A 23,758-nucleotide genomic window follows, 5' to 3' on the forward strand; every position below is an offset into this window, starting at 1 on the left:
TGATTAAGAGGTAGGATCTTAAAATTATGCTCCATTTGTGTACAATGAATCAAAGAGCTTTCTACTGTCACGTAATACTGATTAAAACTAATAAATAATAAAAAAAAGAAGAAGTGGGATCTTTAAGAGGTGATTACGCCAGGAGGGCTCTATCCTCATGAACTGATTAATGTCATTTTCACAGAAAAGGGTTCCTTATCGAAGGGATGGTTTCCTTAAAAAAAAAAAAACAAAAAACAAGTTTGGCCTTCTTTTGCCTTTTTCTCACTCTTTGTCTCTGCCTCTGCCATGGGGTGACGCAGCAAGAAGGCCATCATTAGATACAGTCCTGCGATCTTGGACTTCCCAGCCTCCAGAACCACAAGTCAATAAATTTCTGTTCATTATAAATTACTCAGTCTGTGGTATTCTGTTCTAGCAGCATAAAACATACTAAGACAGAGGACTTCTGAAAAGGAAGACCAGAAAAACCTTTTTGAGAAAGTAGCGCTAATCAAGAGACCTGAAGGATAAGGAGTTCACCACACAAACATCTGGGGAGAAGAATTCTATTAAAAGGGAACTGTAAGTGCCAAGGCTCCAGGTAGAGAGTTTATATTCAAAGAACTGAAAGAAGTTCACTGTGGCTGGAGCAAAGTAAGCAGCAGGAGAGGGGGCCTGAGAGGTAGGCAGGGACCAGATCCTGTAAGCCATGGCAAGAAGGCCAGATCCCAATCAAATAGTAATAGTAACAAAAATATCTTAGATTGATTGAGGACTTTATGTGTGCCCAGCACCATTTTAAAGGGTTCCATATAATAATATTGAATCCTCAAGCCAGGTGCGTTGGTGCGTGCCTGTAATCCCCGTGGCTCAGGTGGCTGAGGCAGGAGGATCATGAGTTCAAAGTCAGCCTCAGCAACTTAGCAAGGCTTTAAGTAACTCAATGAGGCCCTGTCTCTAAATAAAATATTACAAAAGGCTGGGGATGTGGCTCAGTGATTAAGTGCCCCTGGGTTCAATCCCTGGTACCAAATAATTATTATTATTATTCCTCACATTGAATCTTTACATTAGTACTAGCCTCATGTTAGTAAGAAAGGTACTTATTATTTCCAATTTAGAGAGAAGTAAACTGAAGCAGACATAGGTTATGAAACCAAGGCCAGATGGCATAACTCATAAGAGGTAGACACAGCACTCAAACCTACACAGCCTGGCTCCACAGACCTATCTCTTAACAACTCTACAGCTTTGGGCATAGAGAGACACTGAGGTGTTATGGTTTGAAGATGAGATGTACCCCAAAAGCTCCTGTGTTAATGCAGGAATATTCAGAAGTGAATTGATTAGATGAGGATAGCTGCAACCTAATTAGCCCATTCTAGTTTGAGTAGATTGACTGGGTGATAGCTATAAGCAAGTGGGATATGGCTGAAGGAGGTGGGTCACTGAGGTCATACCCTGGAAGGGTGCATCTTCTCTGTGGCCCTTTTCCCTCATCCCTCTCTCTCTGCTCTCTCGCTGCCAGTAGTGGAGCAGTGCTCCTCCGCCTCTCCCTTCCACCACGGTCTTCTGGACATAAAGCAATGGACTTACCCACCAAGGACTGAACCTCTAAAACCATGAGCCAAAATAAAGTTTTCCTCCTCTAAGTTGTTCTTGTCAGGTATTTTGGTCAGAGCAACACAAAGCTGACTAACACAGAAGGAATTTGGGCAGAGAAATTATGTGATAAGAGCTTTGCTTTTAAAAGATCATTCTGATTGCCTAAGTAAAAAGGTCCATGCAGTTTTAAGAGTGGAAGTAGAGAGGCCAATTTTGAAGCTAATGCTATCCAGGTGAACAGTTGGAGATGGCGTACACTAAGTGGTAGTTGAGGAGAAGGTGTTTTGGCTTAGATCTGAAGTGTTCCCCTAAAGCTCATGTGTGAGACAATGCAAGAAAGTTTAGAGGTGAAATGACTGGGTTATGAGAGCCTTCACCTAATCAGTGCGTTAATCAACTTGAATGGATTAATTGGGTGGGTAGTGGCTGTAGGCCAGTAGGGTGTGACTGAAGGAGGTGGGTCTCTGGGGGTGTGATTTTAGGGTTTACATTTAATGAGTGAGAGCTCTCTTTGATTCCTGATTGTCCTGTTCTGAGATGCTCTCATCCTCCATGATGTGCAGCAGCAATGGCACCATCCATCTATGGACTGAGACCTCTGAAACTGTAAACCCCAAATAAACTTTTCTTCCCCTACATTGTTCCTGTCAGATCTTTTGGTCATAGCAGTGAAACTGCTGACTAAAACAGAAGGGATGAAAAGCAGGAAGATCTGGGATATATTTTGAAGGTGGGAGTTATGGATGACAGTGGGGAGGGGTGGGGGAAAAAGAATCAAATCTAACTCCTGGGTTTTGGCCTGAACAGCTAGATGGATTCTATTGTCATTTATGAGATGGGAAAGACCCAAGGAGAAGCAGGTCAGGAGGAAAAGTGAGAACTGTGAGTTCTCTTTACACTAAATTTTGTGTAGATACCAGATAGATAGCCAAGTGGAGATGTTGAAATGGCCATTGGGAAAAAAGGGAAAGGTGAGGACTGGAGATTTAAATCAGAGAGTCAGGGCTGGGGATGTGGTTCAAGCGGTAGGGCGCTCGCCTGGCATGTGGGTAGCCCGGGTTCAATCCTCAGCACCACATACAAACAAAGATGTTGTGTCTGCCAAAAAATAAAAATAAATAAATATTAAAATTCTCTCTCTCTTAAAAAAAAAATAAATAAATCAGAGAGTCATCAAATACTGACTATTTATGGCCCAGAATTGTGTGTAGAGGATCTAAAAAGAGACACCAGAAATATTCTCTCCTTTCAAGGACTTAAATGCAGTTGGAAAATAAGTCTGAATACATAAAAAAAAAAAAATAACAGATTAGTTTCACAAGCTGAATAGTTGCCCTTACTAGCACTTACTTGGGGCCAAATTTTCCACTGGGTGCTTTACAAATATTAATCCTCAAAGACATCATTTCACAGATGAGACTCAGCAAGGTAAATAACTTTCTTAGGAGTCTTAGTTCATTTTCGATTGCTATAACTAAACACCTGAGACTCCGTAGTTTATAAAGAGTAGAGGTTTAGTTTGCTTATAGTTCTGGAGTCTAGGAAGTCCAACATCTAGGTGCTGGCATCTGGTGAATACCTTCTTGCTGAATCATAATATGGTAAAAGGCATCACAGGGCAAGACAGAGCAAGTACACCAGAGAGAACTCACTTTTATAACAGAGCTACTCCTTGGACAATCCATTAATCCATTAACTGATTAACTATTCATGAGGGCAATCCCCCAAGACCCAGTTGCTTCGCACAGCTCTCACATCCAATTACCATTAATATATAATATTAGGAATTAAGTTTCCAGCACATGAAATTTGGAGGACATGTTCAAACTGTAGCACAAGAGTCATACCACTAGTCAGTATCAGAACCAGGAGAAAACCAAGTCTCTCTGGCCCTAGGTTATTCTGGGTCATAGCCTAATCTCTCAGTCTCCAAAGGGATGCTGAAAGCCAGCAAGAACTGAAGCAATTGAAATCTTCATAGAGGTGGTGAGACCTGAGCAAGAACCTAAAGAATAAAGAATAAAGGCTGGGCATGGTGGTGCAGACCTATAATTCCTGCAGCTTGGGAGGCTGAGGGAGGAGGATCACAAGTTCAAGGCCAACCTCAGCAACTTAGACCCTAAGCAAATTAGCAAGACATCATCTTTAAAAATAAATAAATAAAAATAAAAAGGAGTGGAGATATGGATCATTGGTTGAGCACCCCTGGGTTCAATCCCCAGTAGCAAAAAAAAAAAAAAAAGTGGCATTTGGACAAGGAGGGAAAGAGAAATGAGAAAAAGTGAGTAATGAAGAACCTGGCCTCATATTGGAACCAAGGTTCCAGAGCCAGCTCTGCTTCCAACTCTTTTGTGGCCTGGGTCCCATCTAGCCTGGCTCGGCCTCCATTTCTCTCACTGAAAAGCAGACGGCTCACTCCATTCTCATGCGTTTACCACAGAGAGAACACCAGGGGGCGACACAGGACTGCATCATCTCATGGAATCACTCCTGTGTCACCTAAAAACAGCAGAGCTGTGGAGGCCATCCCACAGCCAGTGAGAGGAGACCTGGACAGCGCCACTCCTGAGACAAAGCCCAGCTGCCTGGAATTCGGGGAAGGAATCTGGAGGACACTGACAAACACAACCGGAGCCAAAAAGTCCTGCTGTCAAAACCTTTTTTGGTCTGACTTGAATGTATCTGTATCTGGAGACATTCCCACCAGAACTCTTCCCGGTAGGACATCCTCCCTGAACCTTTGTTGATTTTCTGTAGCTGTTCCCCACAAAAAAAAAAAAAAAGAAGAAGAAGAAGAAGAAGTAAGCCAAGCCCTTCCTGGACTTAGTGCAGAAAAGGCAAAAGAGTTGGGGACTATATCTGCCTGATCCATAAAGCGACTTGGATCCATAGAGGTGGCTAAGAAGTGCCCCGGGGTGAGGGAGTCTCATAACCCTGCAGAGGACCCTGAGACTGAAGCAGAGGCTGAGGGATCCACAAGGCTGCTAACATTCAGTCAAAAGATGGGGTGACCCAGGTATGGTAGCACACAACTGTGATCCCATCTATTTGGGAGACTAAGGCAGGAGGATTGCAAAATTGAGTTCAGGCTTCATGACTTACCAAGATCCTGTCTCAAAATAAAGTGAAAAGGACTGGGGATATAACTCAGTGGTAGAGCACTTGCCTAGCATGCCCTGGGTTCAATCCCTAGCATAGAAGAAGGGGAAGAAGAGGAAAAAGGAGGTGATCTCCAAGCCAAACAGAGGATTCTGCAGCCCCTAGTAGGGCCCATAATCTCTCCATGACTCCCCTCTGGCCTTAACTCTGTCCCTCCCAGGTGTGCACTTGCCTCTGTGTGGTCCTCTGCTTCCTCACCTGCTCTCACAACGCCCCATTGTGCAGCCCTCAGAGGTGTCTGGCTCTCCTGCAGACAGACCCGCATCCTCAACAGTGCCTCACGGGGCCTGGGAATGGCTCACTCACTCTGGTGATGGAGAAAGCTGTAGAGCTCCTTCATCACTGCTGTCTTCATGATCTCTCTGAGGAAGACACCCTGTTCGGCCAGCTGCTGGGCATTGAAGTGCTCCCCATGGCCCGTCGCCCGCTGGTAGTTGTTGAGCAGGTTAATGAAGGCTGCGTAGGTGGGCTTGGAGAACAGCTGCTCATTGACATACGTGAAGAGCCTGGGGCAGGAGGAGGGACACCCACAGAGGGGCCTGAACATGCAGCAAAAACTCTTCCAGAAACTTCCAGAGAGCCCAGGGGCAGCACATGAGGATTGGAGGGGGACTTCAGGTGCTCTTGAAGGTTATGCATGAAGCCACTTTTATTCCACTCCATCTCCTAGAAGATCTTCCCTGTCCTCAACCCAACCAATTCCAGAAACCCTCCCAAATGTATACCCACAGTCCTTCAAGGAGGCTTCCTTGTCTCTGAAGAACTATTTTTTCCCCTCTCCCTTTCCTCCTGCTGATTTGAGGAGAAAAGAGTAGGAGCATCAAAGAAGGAAGGATTGAGGAGAGACTCTGTGGGGACCAGGGGGACTCACGGCTCTGGGCAGCGATCCACTTGGTCTCCCGTCTCTGAAGGGGAGATGCGGTTTTGACTGTTGAGAACGATGTCTTCCTTCTGGGCTTTGTTGGTGTCTGCCTTGTAGATCTTCTCAGAGATGCTCTGAAGCTCCTCTTTGGTTATGGCATCACTGCTGTGGGAGAAGCCCTCTGGGAGGAAATGGAGAAGGGGTGATCTCAGGGCCAGAGGGAAGGCAAGACAGGCCAACGTCTGTGTGCATCCCCTCCTGAGCACCTTGGAGAAGCCTGCAGGAGGTGGTTGGAGGGCAGGGGCCTAAGGACCCTTAAAATCAACCCATGTCGTTGCCATGAATGTCCACAGAATGTCCACCCTGCCCCTTCCCTCTAGGAAGATTCTCAAACTGTAGCAGGCATCAGAATCACCCAGAAGACTTGTTAAAACAGAGGGGTGAGCTCACCCCCAAAGTTTCTATCAATAGGTCTGGGGTGAGACCCTAGCGTTTGCGTTTCTTATAGATTCTCAGATGCTGGTGCTGCTGGTCCAGGGACCACACTTTGAAAACCACTGCATGAGAGTCCTTGTGTATCTGGGGCTATGCGGAGGGAGCAGACTGACCGTGGTCGCCACACAGGCTCTCGAAATCCTTGCAGCAGTTCCCAAACTCTTGGCAGCGGTCATTGCAGTGGCAGGGGTGGTGCTTGTCGAAGGCTTCGCGGCAGCGGCCCTGGCAGGAGCTGGGTGCCGAGTACAAGCCTGAGAGCCGAGGAGAGGCGAGTCCCCATCTGACCGCTAGAGGGCGAGCCGAGCGCCCGTGCCGCTCCCTCCCTCCCCGCCGGCTCCTGATCCTCCTCACTAGGTCTCCAGGGAAGGAAAACAAACAGGTCCAGTTCCTGCACGCCCTTCACAGTCAGGAAGTCCTTTCTGATGCTGAACTTTATTTTCTGGCCTGTTGTTTTTATAATCTTCCCACTCTAAAAATAAAACCTCTTCCACTTCCCTCCCCAGGCCTCGGACTCTTTCCTGGTTACCCCTCCCCTTCCCTGGCAACAGGCCCCTCTCCCTCTGAGGCTAGGGAGTCCTGCCAACCTCTCTCTTGGAGCCAGGCCTGGCCCTTAGGCCTGGCAGAGCCCTCCCCTCATCGCCCCTGGTGTCCCATCTTTATCCTGAAGGTCCCATTTGGGAAGGCAGGCTCACTATTATCCGGGGCCTCTTCTTCCAGCTCCAAGAATTCCTCTGGCTCCTCCTCCGCTGCAATTAGAAAAATAAAGTTACCCGCCATCCCTAAGGACTTCCATCCCTTACTGGGCATGGTGGCCCATTGCTGTAATCCCCATGACTTGGGAGGCTGAGATGGGAGGCTCACAATCTCTGGGACAGTCTGAGCAACTTAGGGAGACCCTCAGCAACTTAACCAGACTGTGTCTCAAAATATAAAAAACTGACTGAGGGTGCTCAGTGGTAAAGCAACCCTGGGTTCAATCCCCAATACCTAAACACACACACACACACACAAAGAAAAATATTTCCCTCCTCCTTTTTTCCTGGTTCTGAAGTCTCCCAGCCTCAGGGACAACCATGTGCACTGGAAGCAGATAGTAAACAAGGGCTGCAGTACAAAGGACTAGGCCCACATCAAAGAGGATGAAAACTGCATTTCCAGTAGAAGGAGTTTATTGAAAGCTGTTATCAAAAAACTAAAATAAGCTGGGCACAGTGAGGTAGCCCTGTAATCCCAGTGGTTTGGGAGGCTAAGGCAGGAGGATTGCAAGTTCAAAGCCAGCCTCAGCAAAAGCAAGGCTCTAAACAACTCAGTGAGACCCTGTCTCTAAATAAAATACAAAATAGGGCTGGGGATAGGGCTCAGTTCAAGTACTCCTGAGTCCAATCCCAGTACCAAAAAACAAAAAGCTGTTTGCAGGAAAAACATGTTCAGGAAAGCACTACTGCAACCTGAGTGACCACCTCCTGTGCTCTGGTAGAGAAGGGTGTGGTGGGAGTGAGGGGGAGAGGAAGGAATGTTCCCAGGAATCTGAGCTCCTCTACCATCACACGTAGAATAGCCCACCTCCACGGCTGTCCCAAAGAAACGGCCATGGTACAGAGTGACTCAGAAGCTTTTAGTGAGGCTGCTGGATAGGATTGTGATATCACAATCAGAACCACTAGTCAGGTTATTTGCTCAGTCAACAACCTCTTCTGATCTCTTACTTTGTGCCGGACTGTGTTCTAAGGGTTAGAAATCCATAAACTGTTCTGGGGATATAGCTCAGTTGGTAAAGTGCTTGCCTAGCATGCACAAGGCCCTGGGTTCAATCCCCAGCACCACCAAAAAAACAAAAAAACAAAGCAAAAAACACACACACACAATATAAACAAAACTGAATCTATATCAAATCAAAGACCAAAAAAAGGGCTGAGGCTGTAGCCCAGTTGTAGAGCATTTGCCTGGCACATAAAAATAAATAAAATAAAGGCATGTGTCCATCTACTACTAAAAATACTTTTTTTTAGAAAAGAAAAGAAATCCATAAACTCCTTAATTCAGCCACAGTTGATATTCATGGACTTTTGTGAGCTGAGCTAGAGTTACATCATTTACAATATTTTTTTTCCTGTAGGAAAGAGGTTCTGAGTTGCAAATCAGAAACTTAGAGATGAAGTGTTTCCAAGACTGGGTATGGCTACTATCTTGGAGTGTCAGTATGATCAGGCCTTCCTGTGTCTGCTGAATGATAAGAAAGGAGAGGGCACAGAGGCAGCAGAAAATAGTGGGCTCTGATTCTGGCTCTGAGCACTGGGTTGGTGTTTTTGTGTAAATTGAATAAAGGGTCCGTGTGAGTGGAAGCAGTTCCATGAACACACAGCTGGTCAGCAGATACTACCTTTGGGCAAATTAGGAAAGACTCTCCTTTCTCTCAGCAGATATAGGTCTGCACCAGAGAACACAATTTGGTGAGAAGGGTACATATTAAATTTTAGGCCACTCAGCCAGGTGCCTTGTTCACTGGACAATCTGTACCACCAGATGTGGTATTTTGCTGACCATTACCTTCTATGGTTTCCTTGATCATGTGTTCCAAACTGGGAGTTAGGGCACATGATTTGACAATGAACTCAGCAAGTCTTCATGTCACAAAGCAAAAGATCATTTCCTAAGAGTTTGTTAAATTGCAAGCATCCGAAAAAGAAGATTATTCAAAAATGATTGTTCAAAAACTATTCACTTAGCCGGGCCTGGTGATGCACACCTGTAATCTCAGCTACTTGGAAGGCTGAGGCAGAAAGATTGCAAGTTCAAGGTCAACATCTGCAACTTAGCAAAACCCTAAGCAACTTAACGAGACTCTGTCTCAAAATAAAAGTTAAAAGGGCTAGGTTAAGTGGCTCTGGGTTCAACCCCCAACACCAAAATAATAATAATAATAATAATAATTATTATTATTATTATTATTCATTTAAGGCTGAATCATGGGAACAGTGGAGGAACAATTGGCCTTTGCAGGTAGTGCATGTCCTGTTTTAATCAGTAGTCTGAGAATAAAAGTTTGAAGATGTGGCTGCTCTGTCCGCTCATTAGAACAGAGGGGTGCATTGTGACAGTCACAATGACACCTGCAGCCTTCCTGGTAGCAAACAGATTGTGAGAGAGCTCATTGCCATTTTTATAATTTTGCGATTTAAGGTGTTGAATAGGGTCTGAGCATGTAGCTCATTGTTACAGTGCTTGCTTAAGGTTCACAAGACTCTGGGTTCATCCCCAGCACCAAAAAACAAAAAAGAAAGAAAAAAAAAAGTGTTGAATAACAATTGGTAATGTCACGATGCTAAAATAGAGTTTTACCATTTTGCACAAACTTTCATGACATTGTTAATCCTGATCATTCAGATATTCCAGGTAAATGGCATCTACCATATTTTAAATTGGGGACTTCTTAGAAAACCTGAGACAAGTGATAGCCAAATACCTGCCCCCTGGCCCTGCCCCTTCCCCTCAGTGCACTCATCACCTCCGCCCACCCCCAGCCCTGAGCCCCACGCCAGACTGCTGCACACCCAGGTCAGTGGCCCCTCAGGCAGGCTAGACTTGCACCCTGGTCCTGCCTTCCACAGGAGACGCACCAGTACACAGATGTTCGTAGTCTTCACAGCAGTCCCCGTGACGGGAACACCGGCGGTCACATTGGCAAGTAGCATCTCGGTTAAACTTCTCATTACAGCGAGATGCACATGATTCCAGGTTTCCTAGGGGCAGTAAATATTACAGACTCAGCTCTCTGGGGATCCTGTGCTCCTCCTAAGGGTGCTCCCTGAGGGAGAGTTCACAGACAAGGATGGGGGGCCCCCTGGTAGGTAAAGTTATTGCTATCTGCAGGAAAGAAGCACATCCAGATCCTTCCATGCGCAGCATAAGCCTCCTCCTAGCACCGGCCAGATGCTACAGGGCTCATAGCACTGACCAGACTCAAACGACTTTTGGGGTAAGACCTGTGACATACACAAGAAAAGGAGCAGATATGAGGCCAGAGGAAGAGTTGCAGACTGTGAGAAATGAGTGATGCCCTGTCTGAAATTTGCATCCATTTCTCAGTTCCAGCCAACTGCAACTTGGTGTTACCAGAGGCTCCTGATTTTCAAGAGAAACCTTTTTTTTTTTTTAACTGAGGTTAAGCAAGGGGTTGCTTAACCACTGAGTCATATCCCCAGCCCTTTTTAAAAAAATTATTTAGAGACAGGGTCTTGCTGAGTTGCTTAGGGCCTTGCTAAGTTGCTGAGGCTGGCTTTGAACTCATAATCCTCCTGCCTCAGCCTCCCAAGCGGCTGGGATTGCAGGCATGTGCCATCACATCCAGATGGAACCTTCATCTTTATGTGAAAATTTGCCAGTTTTTAAAACTTCAGGCAGTCCCATGAAAAGGTCTGTGGACTGGACATGGCCCACTGGCCACCATTCACCTGTCACGTAAAAGGGAAGTACTGTGTTCCAGTGGTGTCCCCTACCCTTTTCTCTCTGACCTACCTCCTTGTTCCCATTCTGTTCCTTTTATGCTCTTTGATTCTGGTTCTTCCCTCTGCCCCAGTCTGGTCTTGGTTGCATCCACTTGTCCCTGTGTCACATCTTTCTGTTTCTTCCAGTCTTTGGAATGCATTCAGATGAGTTTAGGCTCAGGGTGGTGAATGGGGCATTGTGGGTGAGAATGGGGCTTTGGACAGGATCCTGTTCTGTAACCACAGACCACATCCCTCACTCCAGCCAAATGGTTCATGGTTCACAGAAGCAAGCTTCTGGTTACAAGGGGAGTAAAAATTTTTGAAAGGAATAGTACAAATTCACTACCATTCTTTTAAAAAACAAATTAAAATAGAAAGCCCCACCACAAAGACAACTCAGCAAAGACAGTGCCGATGAACGTCAGGAACCATTTCTTTCCACTCAGGGCTTTAAGGGCCACGACAGAGTCTGTTTCCATTTGACGTTCCTGAGGTTTAGATGTTGAGAATGCTGGGTTTAGGGGTCAGGCCGAGAGCATTGCACAAAATGTCAAGATCAAAGTCAGAGTTACCATGAGCATCGGAATCATATCAGTGAGGAAACTGAAACCTAACTTGGTTTTAGTTCACAGTTGGAGTTAGGTTTCAATTAAGGGCTATAGCTAAGAAGTGCCCTTGCATCAAATTTATTGATAAAGTAACAATTTTGTATTGATATTTGGATAAGGAATGAGGTAAGATTGACGGTGATGTTTAGGGTTGACAAATATATCAGGATTAGAAGGAGAGAACTAACTCCAGTTTGGAGCTTGACTCTGGCTGGGATTCAACAGGGATCTAGTATGCATATTTAAGCCTGGCTTGGATCAGAGGTAAATATTAGGAATATGAGTTTAGTAACTGTTTTGAATCCTTGGATTTATACTGTGTCTAATGGGAGATGGCATAGCAGAGAGGTGAGAACCTGTACCCTCACCAAGTTGCTTAGGACTAGAATTCTAGTTCTGCTGTTTTCTAGCTATTTGATCTGGGGAAAGTTATTTAAATTTCTTTGCCTTGTTTCCTTATTTGTAAAAGTGGAGGTATAGCTGAATAATACAGCACTTGCCTAGCATGTATGAAGTCCTGGTACTTAAAAACAAATAAATAATGAAGCTGGGCTCCTGTGGCACATGCCTGTAATCCCAGCAGCTCAGGAGGCTGAGGCAGGAGTTCAAAACCCGCCTCAACAACTTTAGCAAGGCCCTAAGCAACTCAGTGAAATCCTGCCTCAAAATAAAAAAGATATGGGGTGTGGCTCAGTGGTTAAGCAGCCCTGGTACCAAAAGAAAAAAAAAGAAAGAAAGGTGATAAAATAGTGAAGCCTATCTCATAGAATATTTTTAAGAATTAAATGAAATAAAGGGGCACTATTTTATCATTAAAAAAAAAAAAGAACTAAATGAAAGCCAGGTACATCAGCGTACATCTATAATCCCAACTACTGAGGAGACTGACACAGGAGGATCACAGGTTCAAGGCAAGTCTGCAACTTAGTGAAACCCTGTCTCAAATAAAATATATAAGGCTAGGGTTATATATAACTCAGTGGGAGAACACCCATGGATTCAAGACCTAGTACGGTGACATTAATAATGAGGACAATTAAATGAGTTAAAGTTTGTAAGGCACTTAGAACAATGCATGACACATAATACAGCCATGTATTTGTTAAGCAAATAAACAGCGGGAACATTCCATGCCCATCTTCAAGGTGGCAAGTGTTTAGACTGGCTGGAGTTATTGTCCTTGCACAGGGACCCTGCCCACATACTCCATCTAGCCGACTCCCTCCCCAGGTTCAGCTGGGCCAAGGGCTGTGCTGTCAGCACACACATGTTGCTCTTGGTTTCCTGGCTGACATAATCACGAGTGTGTTTTCTTTACATTAGAGAGGTGACAGGTCAAGGTTAACCCAGGTCTTAATACAACTTATTGTGTGCAGGGCTTCCAAGGCATCCAAGAAGACAGGACTGTGGTCCAGGGAATTGTCCCTAAAAGAGACCAAGCTCCGGGGCCCCTTGTTCCTGCAACCCCACAGGAACTCCTCTGGAATCTTAAATGATGCTTTTGGCACTTGAATGCAAAGGTCTTAAGGAGAAATTTTCATCCCAGGAGGAAGGCTCCGCCAGCGGCCCACTCAGTCAGCCTGGCAGTACACCCAGAATCCAAGGGAGAGAATGCAGATGAATCAGGGCAGTGCTTTAATGGGCCAGATCAGCAGAGTGCAAGGAAGGAATTCACTCCATTCCAGCGCTGGCCCTGGTTGAGAAGGGCAACCAGGGAACAGTCAACTGTGGAGTGAGGAGAACTCCCCACCAAACTGCCCGGACTTTTTCCTGTCCCTAGTAAGAACCCCTCACCGAGGGGTCCTCGAATGTCTCTGTGAACTAGTTCTGCTTCAAGGTGACCTTGGGATGTGAAGGTGGAGGGCAGGGTGGGAGGGACTTTTCTTCATAGGCGCCTTGCTGTGCTGCTCTGGGGACACTCAGATGACCAGTCACCCAGACTACCCACTCCAGGGCACCCACCCAGCACCTCCTGTTGACACAGACGCTTTGTGTAAGCCTCACAACCAAGCCAGGAGCCTGAATCACCGTCCAGCAGCTTTCCACCCTGTCCCTTTGCCTCATCTCTGGCGCTTGCTTTTCTTCACTTTGGCCTTTCTTCTCTTGGTCCTGCGTTCTCCCACCATTCCCCACAAAGAGCTGTGGTTTCCCCCTCCCTCCATGAAGTACGAAATTTCCCTTCACCCTCTAAGACTTTAATATGCCACAGCTTTTACTCCCTATCCCTGCATGAACACAGAGTCCCTATAGGCCCACCCTCATTGCCTCTGATGGCTGAGGAGTCCCATGTATGCCTCTTGAGGCTCCAGATTTCCATGGAGACCTAGTCAGCCAAAAAATCTTTATCCCCAGGACCAGCTTTGCAAGCTTCTGTTCGTTTGAAACAACCAAGGTCCTTGGCACACACCCAGCTCATTCGTGATGACCTGAGGCTGCCCCCCACTTCACCCAGTGATCCCCATTCTGGCATCCTGGTCCCAAGGTATTGGGGTGGAAGAGACGTGAGCAGAGCCTCTTTCTTCCCATCTTCAGAGGCCTCATTGCTCCGGCCTCACGGCCCCACTCATGCTTCCCCATCAGTCCCACAGCCAGGTGTGATCACTGCCGGCCCCCAGCAGGCAGTTCTGAAGCAACTGCTGCCTTGCTCTCAGGGACATCCCCTGCGGACTGGATCTCTAGTGCCCTCTCCTGAGACTGAGATATCATGAGCCACCACACCAGGCCCAGGAACTCCCCTTTCTCCTCCATACCAGCTGGCCTGAGGCTGAGGTTCCCAAACCCCCTAACCCTCTCCACCACCCAGGGCCAGACAGAGTTGGGTCCTGGGCAGAGGTACATAGTCCCATCCAGTGTTGAGGGCCTGGGGCTTTTTCCTCCCAGGGTTTTCCATTCAGGCATCCCATTAGGGGACTTCTTATCCATAGCCTGATTGAAAATGCCCCAAGAGTCAGTTCCTCACAGAAATATTTATAGTCACGATGCTAACTGAAGTCAAATTCTCTGAGAGCTCACCTCTCCTTGGGTGTTTCTCCACATTATTTTATTTGATCCAGGCAGGAGCAACCTGGGTGGGTGGAATGGGCATCAAGCTCTGACTCTTTCACCTCGGGCAGAGGAGGATTCTGCCCAAACCTCTCAGATGGGCCTCCTCCCTCGACACTTCTCCCTCCCCACCCATTAACTATCAGTTAACACACCAGTAGCAGACCTTTGCATGGTTACTAACAGCAAAGTGCTCTCTTCCTCCCTGGTGCCATCCCTTACACCGCTAGCAACTGTGGGCCAGGCCCCTTCTCTACTCCTAAGGCCCCCTAACACTGGGACCAAGAGCCATTCCTCTGACCAGCCCCAGATGGGATATGACCCACCTTCAGGTCAGGGGCCCTCGGGGTGAAGCCCATCTCCTAAGGCTTTACCCACAGAAAGTTCACACTCTGATAACCTCACTGGCTCTCCAGGAGCAGTAGAGGGAATGACCAAGGTCAGACAGTCAAGCCACCCAAATTCAGCAACCACAGCCCCAGTTTTACATCATATAGTGGCCCCAGAAGATATAGTCTTTGTGAGATCCAAAATCTACCCCAACTACTGATGTTTGGAACTGATCCTTCTGGGTGTCAAGAAGGAGCCACCATGAAATGGGTCCATCATTCCTGCAACTTTCCCCACACGGCCTAGCCCACTCCAGAGACAGCTCCTGCACTCGACAGACCAAAAGTGCTGCATGGCTCTAGGACAGAGTTCACCCTCCCTTGTCCCACTTCCCTCACCCACTGCCAAGTTCTCCAACCCTCTGTTCTTTAGGCAAGACCCTTACCACCAAACTCCCATGTTGAACAGATAATGACTCACCAGCCCAGGCCAGGCCACAGAGCACAGCCACCGTCAGGGGGACACAGGCCCTCATGGTGCCCAGTTGTAGGCCAACAGGGGACTGGCTATTGGACTTCCACTAGAGTCAAGGTGGATGTCACAACCCTCAGATGAGCCTTAGTACCCAGGATGATTCTTTTAAAGACATCAGGACTTGTGGATCTGGTGCATCCTGATCTGTCCAGGAAGAAAATGGGAAGGGAGGGATCCCAAATGGATGGGCGGTGGAGAGAAGGTGGGGCCTCACTGCTGTTTGAAGCCAAAGAGAAGGTGATTAAGCAGGCAGTTAGTGCCAGATGTTTAGAACAGGTCATGCTAGCTGTTAGTAGCTGGAAAATAGGCCAGATGAGCAGGCACAGCAAGATGGACCTAGTTCGGCAGGTTCTTTATTCAAACTAGGGATACCCATGGGCTATCTTTGAGTAACCCCCTAAATACTCACCCATCTGTGGTCACTTGTAACCATGAGGCTACAAGTCTAGGTTCAGATTCGGTGCGATTAAAGAAACCTCTGCTTTTTATATGATGCTATAACACTCTCCACGAGTTCAAGTTGTTGTCTTGCCTCCACTTGAATCCTCTGGTATTGGGGAGGGATGGGATTCACCTTCTGAGGGTCCCTTCACAGACCTGATTCCCAGCCCCTGGGACTATACAACCCAAGGCATGCTGGTGGAGGCAAAAGTAGAGAGTATGGGAAAAAAATCCATTAAGTGACATATATCAGCACATACACGCAACAGTGACTCACAGATAAACTTAGATACCAGTACCTATACATACACAGATAAATTATACTGTATTTCAAGCAGCTTTCTCTACCCTGCCAGCCTGTCTGGACAGAGAACTCCACTGTTCTAATTCTCCCCAGTCAGGGTCCACATGGGTTTTCTCCCCTTCTAAGCTCTTCCCAGAGAGCCACAGTGGGGACCAGCCAGGAAGGTGGGAGTCCCAGTAGGTGGGGTACTGGAGACCTGGGGTGGGGAAAGGGTGGAGGGAGATGCATGGAGGAAGGTGGAGGGGCCCAGAATGAGGATACTAACGGGGATGGCTCCTCCAGAGCCCCAGAGGAGAGATGGTGCAGTTGTGGTACAGAGGATTGGAGGGTGGGGAAGAAGCTCCAAATATTTATTGAGTGCTCATTATATGCTGGATGTTACACTGTAATTGAACAACAGGGTTCAGGCCAGCCTGGAAAATTCTTTTTGGAATGGATTGTTTTCTGGTGGGACAGAGGACAGATAAGCCCAGCATTAGACAGCTGTTTGAAGTAGGCCCCACATGTCACTGGACTACTACTGGTGGCCAAAGGCCTGACAGGATCAAGAGACTGAGGGAGAGACTGGCCCAAGGAATTTGTTCCCAGGACAGCTTATTCTACCACTCATGTCTTCCTGAGAAACCAAGGTCAAGTCTTTTCAGCAGAGAACCACAGCCTGGAAGGGCTCTGCAACTGGCCCAGCACAGCTAGGCCTGGATTCACCTCCCAAGGGGACCTCGGCACCTGAAGATGATGCATCTCCATCCTCCATCCTAGGGATTCTCTCCTGGCCTCAGGAGCAAGGCCTAGGGTGGTCACTCATACCTGATCTGACTGAATGTGTCTTAGAAATGGCCGAGTGTAATTTCTTTCTCCACATTGGTTTGAAGGCCAAATGCTACATTGTCTTTCCAGGCTTTCTGTTTTGAAGTTTGTGGCAGCCTTGACATCCAGCGTCACACACTCACTGCCTGGCCTGCCTGGGCACATTGGTCAGAACTGCCAGCTGAGCCCATTCATCACAAAGTCCCAGACTACGCATCCAGTTCTGCCGGTCCTCTGCCTGGAATACCCTCTGCCCACCATCCTTGATGGCTGGATGGCCATCTACTGCTCACCTCCAGACCACAGGAGCCCTGTCCATGGACTTAGTCCTAGATATTTGTCCCATGTGCCTTTGACACATCAAAGCCATCACTGATGGTCTGTTGCTGCCAACACAGCTTCGTTAACCCCAGCACTGCCATTTAACTTTCCATCCAGTTATTTCTTTAGCTCCCGTCTGAAATTCCTTAAGACAAGGATCGTGCCTCCTGAGTCCCCGCCACCAGCTGCTTCAGATTGCCATCCAATGGGTAGATGAACTGTCAACACGTGTCTGGGACAAGTAGTAATCAATGAGGACGAGGGAACCTGGTAGCCCTACAATGCCACTCGTTACTTAAGACGTGAGTGACAGCGATTAGCAAAGCAGAGGTGACTGGATGGACCCCGTTGAGTTGTCGAGTTTGTGTGTAGCACAGTTTGTATGTAGGGGACCGGCAGGCAATGGATGGAAGTAAGGCCTAGGAATTCATCTTAAAGTTGTGTTTTCATGGCAAACAAGTTATTTTTGGCTATGTATGTATGTGCATTTGGGGCCAATGGAAATTTGGGTGGGGACCTAAATCCCAGAACCACCTGCTACAGTTTGGATGTGGTATATCCCCCAAGGATTTTTGTGTTGGAAGCTTGGTCCTCCATGTGATGGTGTAGAGCTGGGCCTAATGAGAGGTCACTGGGAACAATGCCCTCAGAGAGGATTGAAGAAGTTTTCCTGGGACCCCTGGGTTAGTTCTCCTCCTGGTTCTGTCTTCTTGTCTGATGATATAATCTCTTATTCTCCAATGTTCTCCTGCTAAGATGCCATAGCTGTTAGGCCCTCACCAAGGAAGCCACTGATCTTGGACTTTCAGCCTCCAAAATTATGAGAAAAAGAAACCTGTTTTCTTTATAAAGCTAGCCAGCTTCCAATATTTTGTTATAGTAACACAAAACATACTAATACACCATTCTTCGGCACCACCACAGGCATCAGGCAGAACCCAGGATTCCAGCAGCCTCTGAAGCCACATGAAAAAGATGATTCAACTTCATCCTGCTTCTCTAGGATTCCAGAGTAACCACCTGCCTACACTTTTGCCAGCTATGCTAATGTTTATTTTAAATTGCCCAATAGTGATGATAAAGTAAATTTGCTATTGCAGGTCCTCAAACTTCAGCAGCTTCGGAGAGCATCTAGAGGCAAGGCATGAACAAAGACAAGTGAACGAGACAGGCAGACAGTGACAAGGAGACCTGGAGAGACAGCAAGGGAGCGAGCAAAGAGGAGATGGAGAGAGTGAGACCTGAGGAGGCCAACCAGGAGCCAGGCTCTGAGAGAGGCACCTGGCTGACCTCTTGCCCTAGGTGTGCTGGCACAACTGGGCTTTCCTGTCTTACAATGACAAGACAACAGGACTTGGAAGAGCAGTTCCCGACCTATGTGTGAAATTCTGCAATCTGTCAAAATTCTCATAATTATCATGCAAGGTAGTCAGGTTGTGGGAAGCTTCCCCCTTTCTCATGAATTCATTCATTCACCTGACAAACAGGAACTGAGCACCTGTGCGCCAGGTGCTATGCTGGGCAAGGTGGATACCAGGGTGAGAGGCTCAGCATCTGGGAGAAAGATGACCAGCAAAATGCACCTAAAGAGGTGATTGGGGGCAGCAGGGTATGATGTGTATACTGTTGATTCTGAAGCCACACTCCTTGGGTTCCAATTCCAGCTCTGCCACTTACAGCTGTACAACCCTAGGAAAGTTCCCTGACCCCTCTGTGCCTCAGTCTCCCCTACAGATGTAAAATAGAGCCAGTAAGAAGACCTAACAAAGCTCTTGTGAGGACTGAGTGAGTTAATGCTCACAACATTTAGAATAGTGCCTAGCACATGAAAAGACCGGGTAAGTGTTTGTTAAAAAATAGGAACACAAAGGGTCCAATTTAAAAGGGTATGGGCTGGGGATGTGGCTCAAGTGGTAGCGGGCTCGCCTGGCATGCGTGCGGCCCGGGTTCGATCCTCAGCACCACATACAAAGATGTTGTGTCCGCCAATAACTAAAAAATAAATATTAAAAGAATAAATAAATAAAAGGGTAGTTAAGGAAAGCCTCCCTGGAAAAAATGGCATTTAAAACAGAGACATGAAGCATGAGAAGATGGCATCTTCTTTAAACTCTCCGTAATGTAATATTTCTTCCATACTTCCCCAAATCAAGTTAAAAACGTGCATTCAGTTTTTTTCAGTCCTTTGAGTCGGATGATCCTTCCTTGAGTCGCACTGCCTAACTCACCTGGTTTGATGCCAAAGGTAACCAGCTGGTTTCTGGGGGTGTGGCCTGTGGCCTGAGGCACTGTGCTTTGCTGGGGAAAATTAAGAGCTTCAGTGGGGAGCAAATCCGGGGTTCCAGCCTCCCAAGCCTTGGGCTATTAGATGAGATCACCTGCAGCTGACCTATGGGAACCCAAGAATCAAGAGAACAGAGGTGGCTGACCTCTGCTGTGAGCCACCAGGAAACCCCGCTCGCACATGCAGCCGCTCTGTGTAGTACACAGGTGTTCCTACAAGACTCAGTCCTAGCAAAGCTAAGCAGGTGAAACTGGCCCCCTACCTCTCCTTCTGATTCCCAGCTTGGGGTGCCATGTGATCCCCAGGCCACTGCAAAATCCTGTAGGTAACACTCAGGACCTTGTCACCTTGCCCTGCCATAAAAATTTCCTTCATGCCTTTGGCTTGGGTCTTCTTCTTCTGTTTTTCTCCTTAAAGTGACCAATAGAAGTATTCCTGAGAATCTTTCCAAGTTGTGCTGCTACATAACAGGGTCCTTGAGCTCAGACAACTAGAGCTCAGAAGAAGGTGAGCAGTCATGCACCTGGGCAGATTTATGAGTAGAGAGCCCTTTAAGCAAAACTGCGTGTAGTGGACTAGCCCTCCCATAGGCATCCCTGGCTAGAGGTCACCCTGGGAAAGTGCTCAGCGGGATCTGCTCTGCCTCAGCCTTGTGACACACTGAGCTGCCTAAGAGAAGGAAACTAACGCTAAACACTTCTAATTCGAATCCCTGGATCTCATTGAGAAAACTGAGGCCCAGGGAGAGAAGAGATTTGCCCAAGGCCGCATAGCTTTTAAGGACTGAGGCTCTGCCCACCTATGCACGTTGCCCATTGCCCACCTGTACTGCCACAGCTCTAGTGGATGGGGGATTTTCTAGGTGGTTGAGGAAGGTTTAAATGTCCTGTGGTCAAGGTCCTAGCAAAATGTCACTCTCCCCACTGGTCTGTGGCTGGAGTCCTCTAAATGCCAGGAAAGCGAGAGCTGCCCTCTCTTCAGCAACCCAGAAACGGCTCCAGCTAAGTACGAATCACACCCCAGTGAGAAAACTGAGACTCTGAGCACTTTCCAGTGGCCAAGAGCAAGATGGGCATGTCAGGGCAATGCCCTAAGTGTCCAGCTCCCTGGCCCAGGGTCCACACCAGCCAGTCTCCATACAAACAAGCAACCAGAATCCCACATCTCCCAGCACACTGAGCTCAGCCTTCTTCCTGCTTCTGGGCTCCTTCTTGGTGTTCCACCTACCCCAGGACCCCATCAAGGTCACCTGCTCCAGGAAGACCCCCAGGCATGGGAGAGAAGATGCTCAGGAGCAGCTGAGTCAGACTTGGCTTCTTAGAGTAATCCAGTTTCATCATCAGTGGGAGTGAAGGTAGCCTTCCATCTCCTGGGCCACAAGCTCCTCAAACCTCAGGTATCATCAGACTAGCTGCAAGGGGGCTGCCCCACAGGTCTTGAAGACTCTGGGAGGATCTGAGAGAAGGATGCCTGAATTGTTGGTGCAGACCACCCTGAACATCTAGCTGGGCAGGCCCAAGAGGGTACTTAGTGTAAGCCCATGGCCTTGGCAGATGCACAAGGAGACCAATACTTTGTATATTGGCAGGGTATAAGAACATGTTTTGGAAACATAAGTACCTTCCAGGCTATAGATTTGTGGGAAAGAGGGAATAATTAAAAATGACTACAAGGTCAAAGTTAGCTCCAACCACCTGCTGCCCTAACTATCTGATACTTGGGTGGTTTATACCAGTGGTCAGCTGGGAGCGTCCCAACAAGAGAGGCAGAGCTGTGCAGATTGATGAGGGGGATGCTTGGCTGGGGCTCTGGACCTGCATTCCAACATGGGAGCAGCTCTAGGCCTTGATGTTTGGGGGTGAGGGGGAGACATGACAACCCAAGGTTTCTACCACTCTCTGGATTTGACCCTGAAGCATGACTCCGTGAGGGCTAGGACTACCTGTCTTGTTCACAGAACCCCTACCAAGCCCATAGGTTAATCTTTGAAAACAAAGAGTTCTGGGAATGGAGAGAGGAATATCTCTGCCTGGATCTATTCCTACAAGAGAAGAAAATGTTGGGGTTCAGGGAGATAATACTGAGAGTGCCAGGACATTCCCAGGGCATGGCTGATACACATCCAATTACACCAGCCACCCAGTTATTAAGAAGCAGTTATGTGACCATAAGCAAATCTTCCTGTACTTCCATTCCTTAGTAAATATCAGCAGCACTTATTCTATCATCCGGATAAAAGTGACACAATAGATGGGAAAGTGTGAGGATGGGAAAGGGTGGACGCACTGTTCAAATCTCAGTCTATCATTGTAAGACCTGTGAATAACAGAAACGTCAAGATGAATCTGTGTGCTTGGGAAGCAGAGTGGCCACAGCTGTGAGGCCCGAGAGAGCAGGCCTGTCCCCTGCGGGCTCTGACTCAGTTGAAGCGGGGCTGGTGCTAGGGCTCTGTCTCTGTACTGATGGAGTTTCAGGGAGAGGGCAGGGCTGGCTCCCGGGAGAGAAGCTGGAGCAGCCCAAGGGTCAGGAGCCCCCCAAACTGTTCCAGCCCTTCATCAGGCTCTGTCCAGCCTCCCAGAGAAGCATGAACCTCCCTAGTAGGATACTAACCTGGCACTGCTTGCCTCCATCATCACAGGGAAACCAAGCCAAAGGAAAAGGGAGGAGTGTGTGTGTGTGCACACATGCACATACACACATACACACACACACACAGGTACAAGAATGACATTCTATGCCCTGTTCTCCCAATGTATACACCACACACACACACACACACACACACACACACTCCCTGTTTTCCCTCTTTTTAGGAAATGGGTAATTTCAAGGATGGATCTCAGACTATACTCCCTCCCTCATTCTTCCCTCTCAGTCAGCCCCTGAATTCTTCCACCCACTGTGGCTTTCCTAAAGTTGGGACAAAAATGGGACCCCTACACACAACCCGGACTGATAGGAAGCAGAAGGGGATGCCTCCCCTCCTTGCCCACACCTGGGCAATCACAAGGCTGCCATAACCGAGAGCCTTGTCCTCCTCCTCAGCCTCCTGTCCTTGAGTGCTGACCCACCCCTGCTTCTCCTGCTCCTGAGTGGGTCCTCCTGCCAACCCTGAGCACTGTTTCCTGACAAGTCCCCTGCACACAGCTCTGTGCCCTGTCTGAGAAGCTGAGGCAGCTCAGAGTTTCCAGAGTTGGTCAAGGTGGAAGGAAGACCCACCTGTAGCCCAGAAATTCTATCAGGACATAGGTGTGACTCAAGAAACTGGGGAAAGACAAAAGCCTGTCACATGGTTGGACTGCTATAGCATTGCCACGCTGGTCTCACCCTGGAGTCTGAGAGGATGGCAAAGAGCCATGGCTTGGTGACTGTCGTGGGCTTGGCTGAAACATGGACAGACAATGGGCTCAGAAGGGAAGGCTCCTGGTACTCCTGACTCACCGATGCCTGGTCCTCAAGTCACAATTGCTCAGCTGGGAAAGCTCCGGCGCCTGTCAGCCTCCATCCCTTCCTTCAGGCAAGGGAACTGGCTGGGTTACCTGTGCACTGGCTCCACCTCAGAAGCTACCTTGGACATCACCCAAGGTGATGCTGCCCCTCTATGGGACTGTTCTCCACAGTCATTTCTGCCACAGAGGCAGGAGCTGCTGTTTTTTTTGTGTGTGTGCGTCATTAACAGATAGATGACAGTCATCATAGCCATCTTGCAAATGGAGAAGTGAAGGCAGAGAACTGTTAATTGATTTAGATTCATTAGAAATCCGCGGTATGATCCCTGCTGTGCTGCCTCCCCCATCAAGGACTCTTATCCTTTCTGGGAGCAGCTGGCATGCGTATCCATGACCTCAGGGCTGAAAGGAGGCTGGCCATGTGGAGGTCAGGAGGAGGTGGGGCATGTCAGGGTGTCCAGCCTGAGCCTGGTTGGCTGGATCTGCTGAGCAGGTTTGGGAGCCACACCAGCACCTCCTCTCCTGCTGCTGTGGGCCTGCTGCCTCAGAAGCCTACTCTGGGTCATCCTGGAGGCCTGAGTCTCTCTCGGGCCAGACAGTGTGGCTCCTGCTGCCAGGCTCCAAGGCAGAGGGTAGGGTCCTTGTCTGGAGCTTGCTGGCATGGGTTCTGCCCCACAGGCAGGTTCACAGGGGATGTGCTGCAGGGGAGGGAAGACAGGACAGAACTGAACAGAGCTTGCAAGGCCCTTCTCATCACTGATCATAAATCCTGATTTCTGGAAGACTGTTAGTCCTCAGAAGGGATCAGCTGTCCTCAGGAGCCTTTGCCCAGCATCTTCTCTATCCCTAGCCACCAAGATGTGTTCAACGGCAGAGGATTGGGGATTGGAGTTATGAGGAAGAGGGAAGAAGATGCTAGTTACATCTGGTCTATAGTAGTCTCTACAGTGGAGAATTGGTGGTTTCCCCTGACTGGCTGAGACAGAGCCTCCTTGCCTGGGAGGCACATCTGGGGAGCAGCCAGCCAGCCTGGAGCCCTGCTGTGGTC

The 23,758-nt window shown here is 48.1% G+C and overlaps 1 protein-coding gene across 2 annotated transcripts in view; it reads right to left on the bottom strand.

Annotated features, from left to right (window-relative positions):
• The window catches only part of Endou (endonuclease, poly(U) specific), a 28,034-nt gene extending 4,297 nt beyond the window's left edge, over window positions 1–23,737 (bottom strand). The window contains exons 1-7 of one of the 2 annotated variants that reach the window (XM_046435714.2): window positions 15,514–23,737; window positions 15,051–15,248; window positions 9,721–9,843; window positions 6,796–6,849; window positions 6,217–6,354; window positions 5,618–5,789; window positions 5,053–5,252 (exon numbers count right to left, since the gene is read on the bottom strand). In XM_046435714.2, the coding sequence (XP_046291670.1) occupies window positions 5,053–5,252; window positions 5,618–5,789; window positions 6,217–6,354; window positions 6,796–6,849; window positions 9,721–9,843; window positions 15,051–15,105 (742 nt within the window). In that variant the 5' untranslated portion in view covers window positions 15,106–15,248; window positions 15,514–23,737. The remainder of the gene's footprint in view (window positions 1–5,052; window positions 5,253–5,617; window positions 5,790–6,216; window positions 6,355–6,795; window positions 6,850–9,720; window positions 9,844–15,050; window positions 15,249–15,513) is intronic. The other variant, XM_058576347.1, reaches the window with a different exon arrangement.
• Window positions 23,738–23,758: the final 21 nt, after the last annotated feature.

The sequence above is a fragment of the Marmota monax genome, unplaced genomic scaffold (assembly GCF_021218885.2).
Source record: "Marmota monax isolate L192 unplaced genomic scaffold, Marmota_monax_Labrador192_F-V1.1 WCK01_AAM20220418_F8-fsc00012, whole genome shotgun sequence".
NCBI classification, from domain to species: domain Eukaryota; kingdom Metazoa; phylum Chordata; class Mammalia; order Rodentia; family Sciuridae; genus Marmota; species Marmota monax.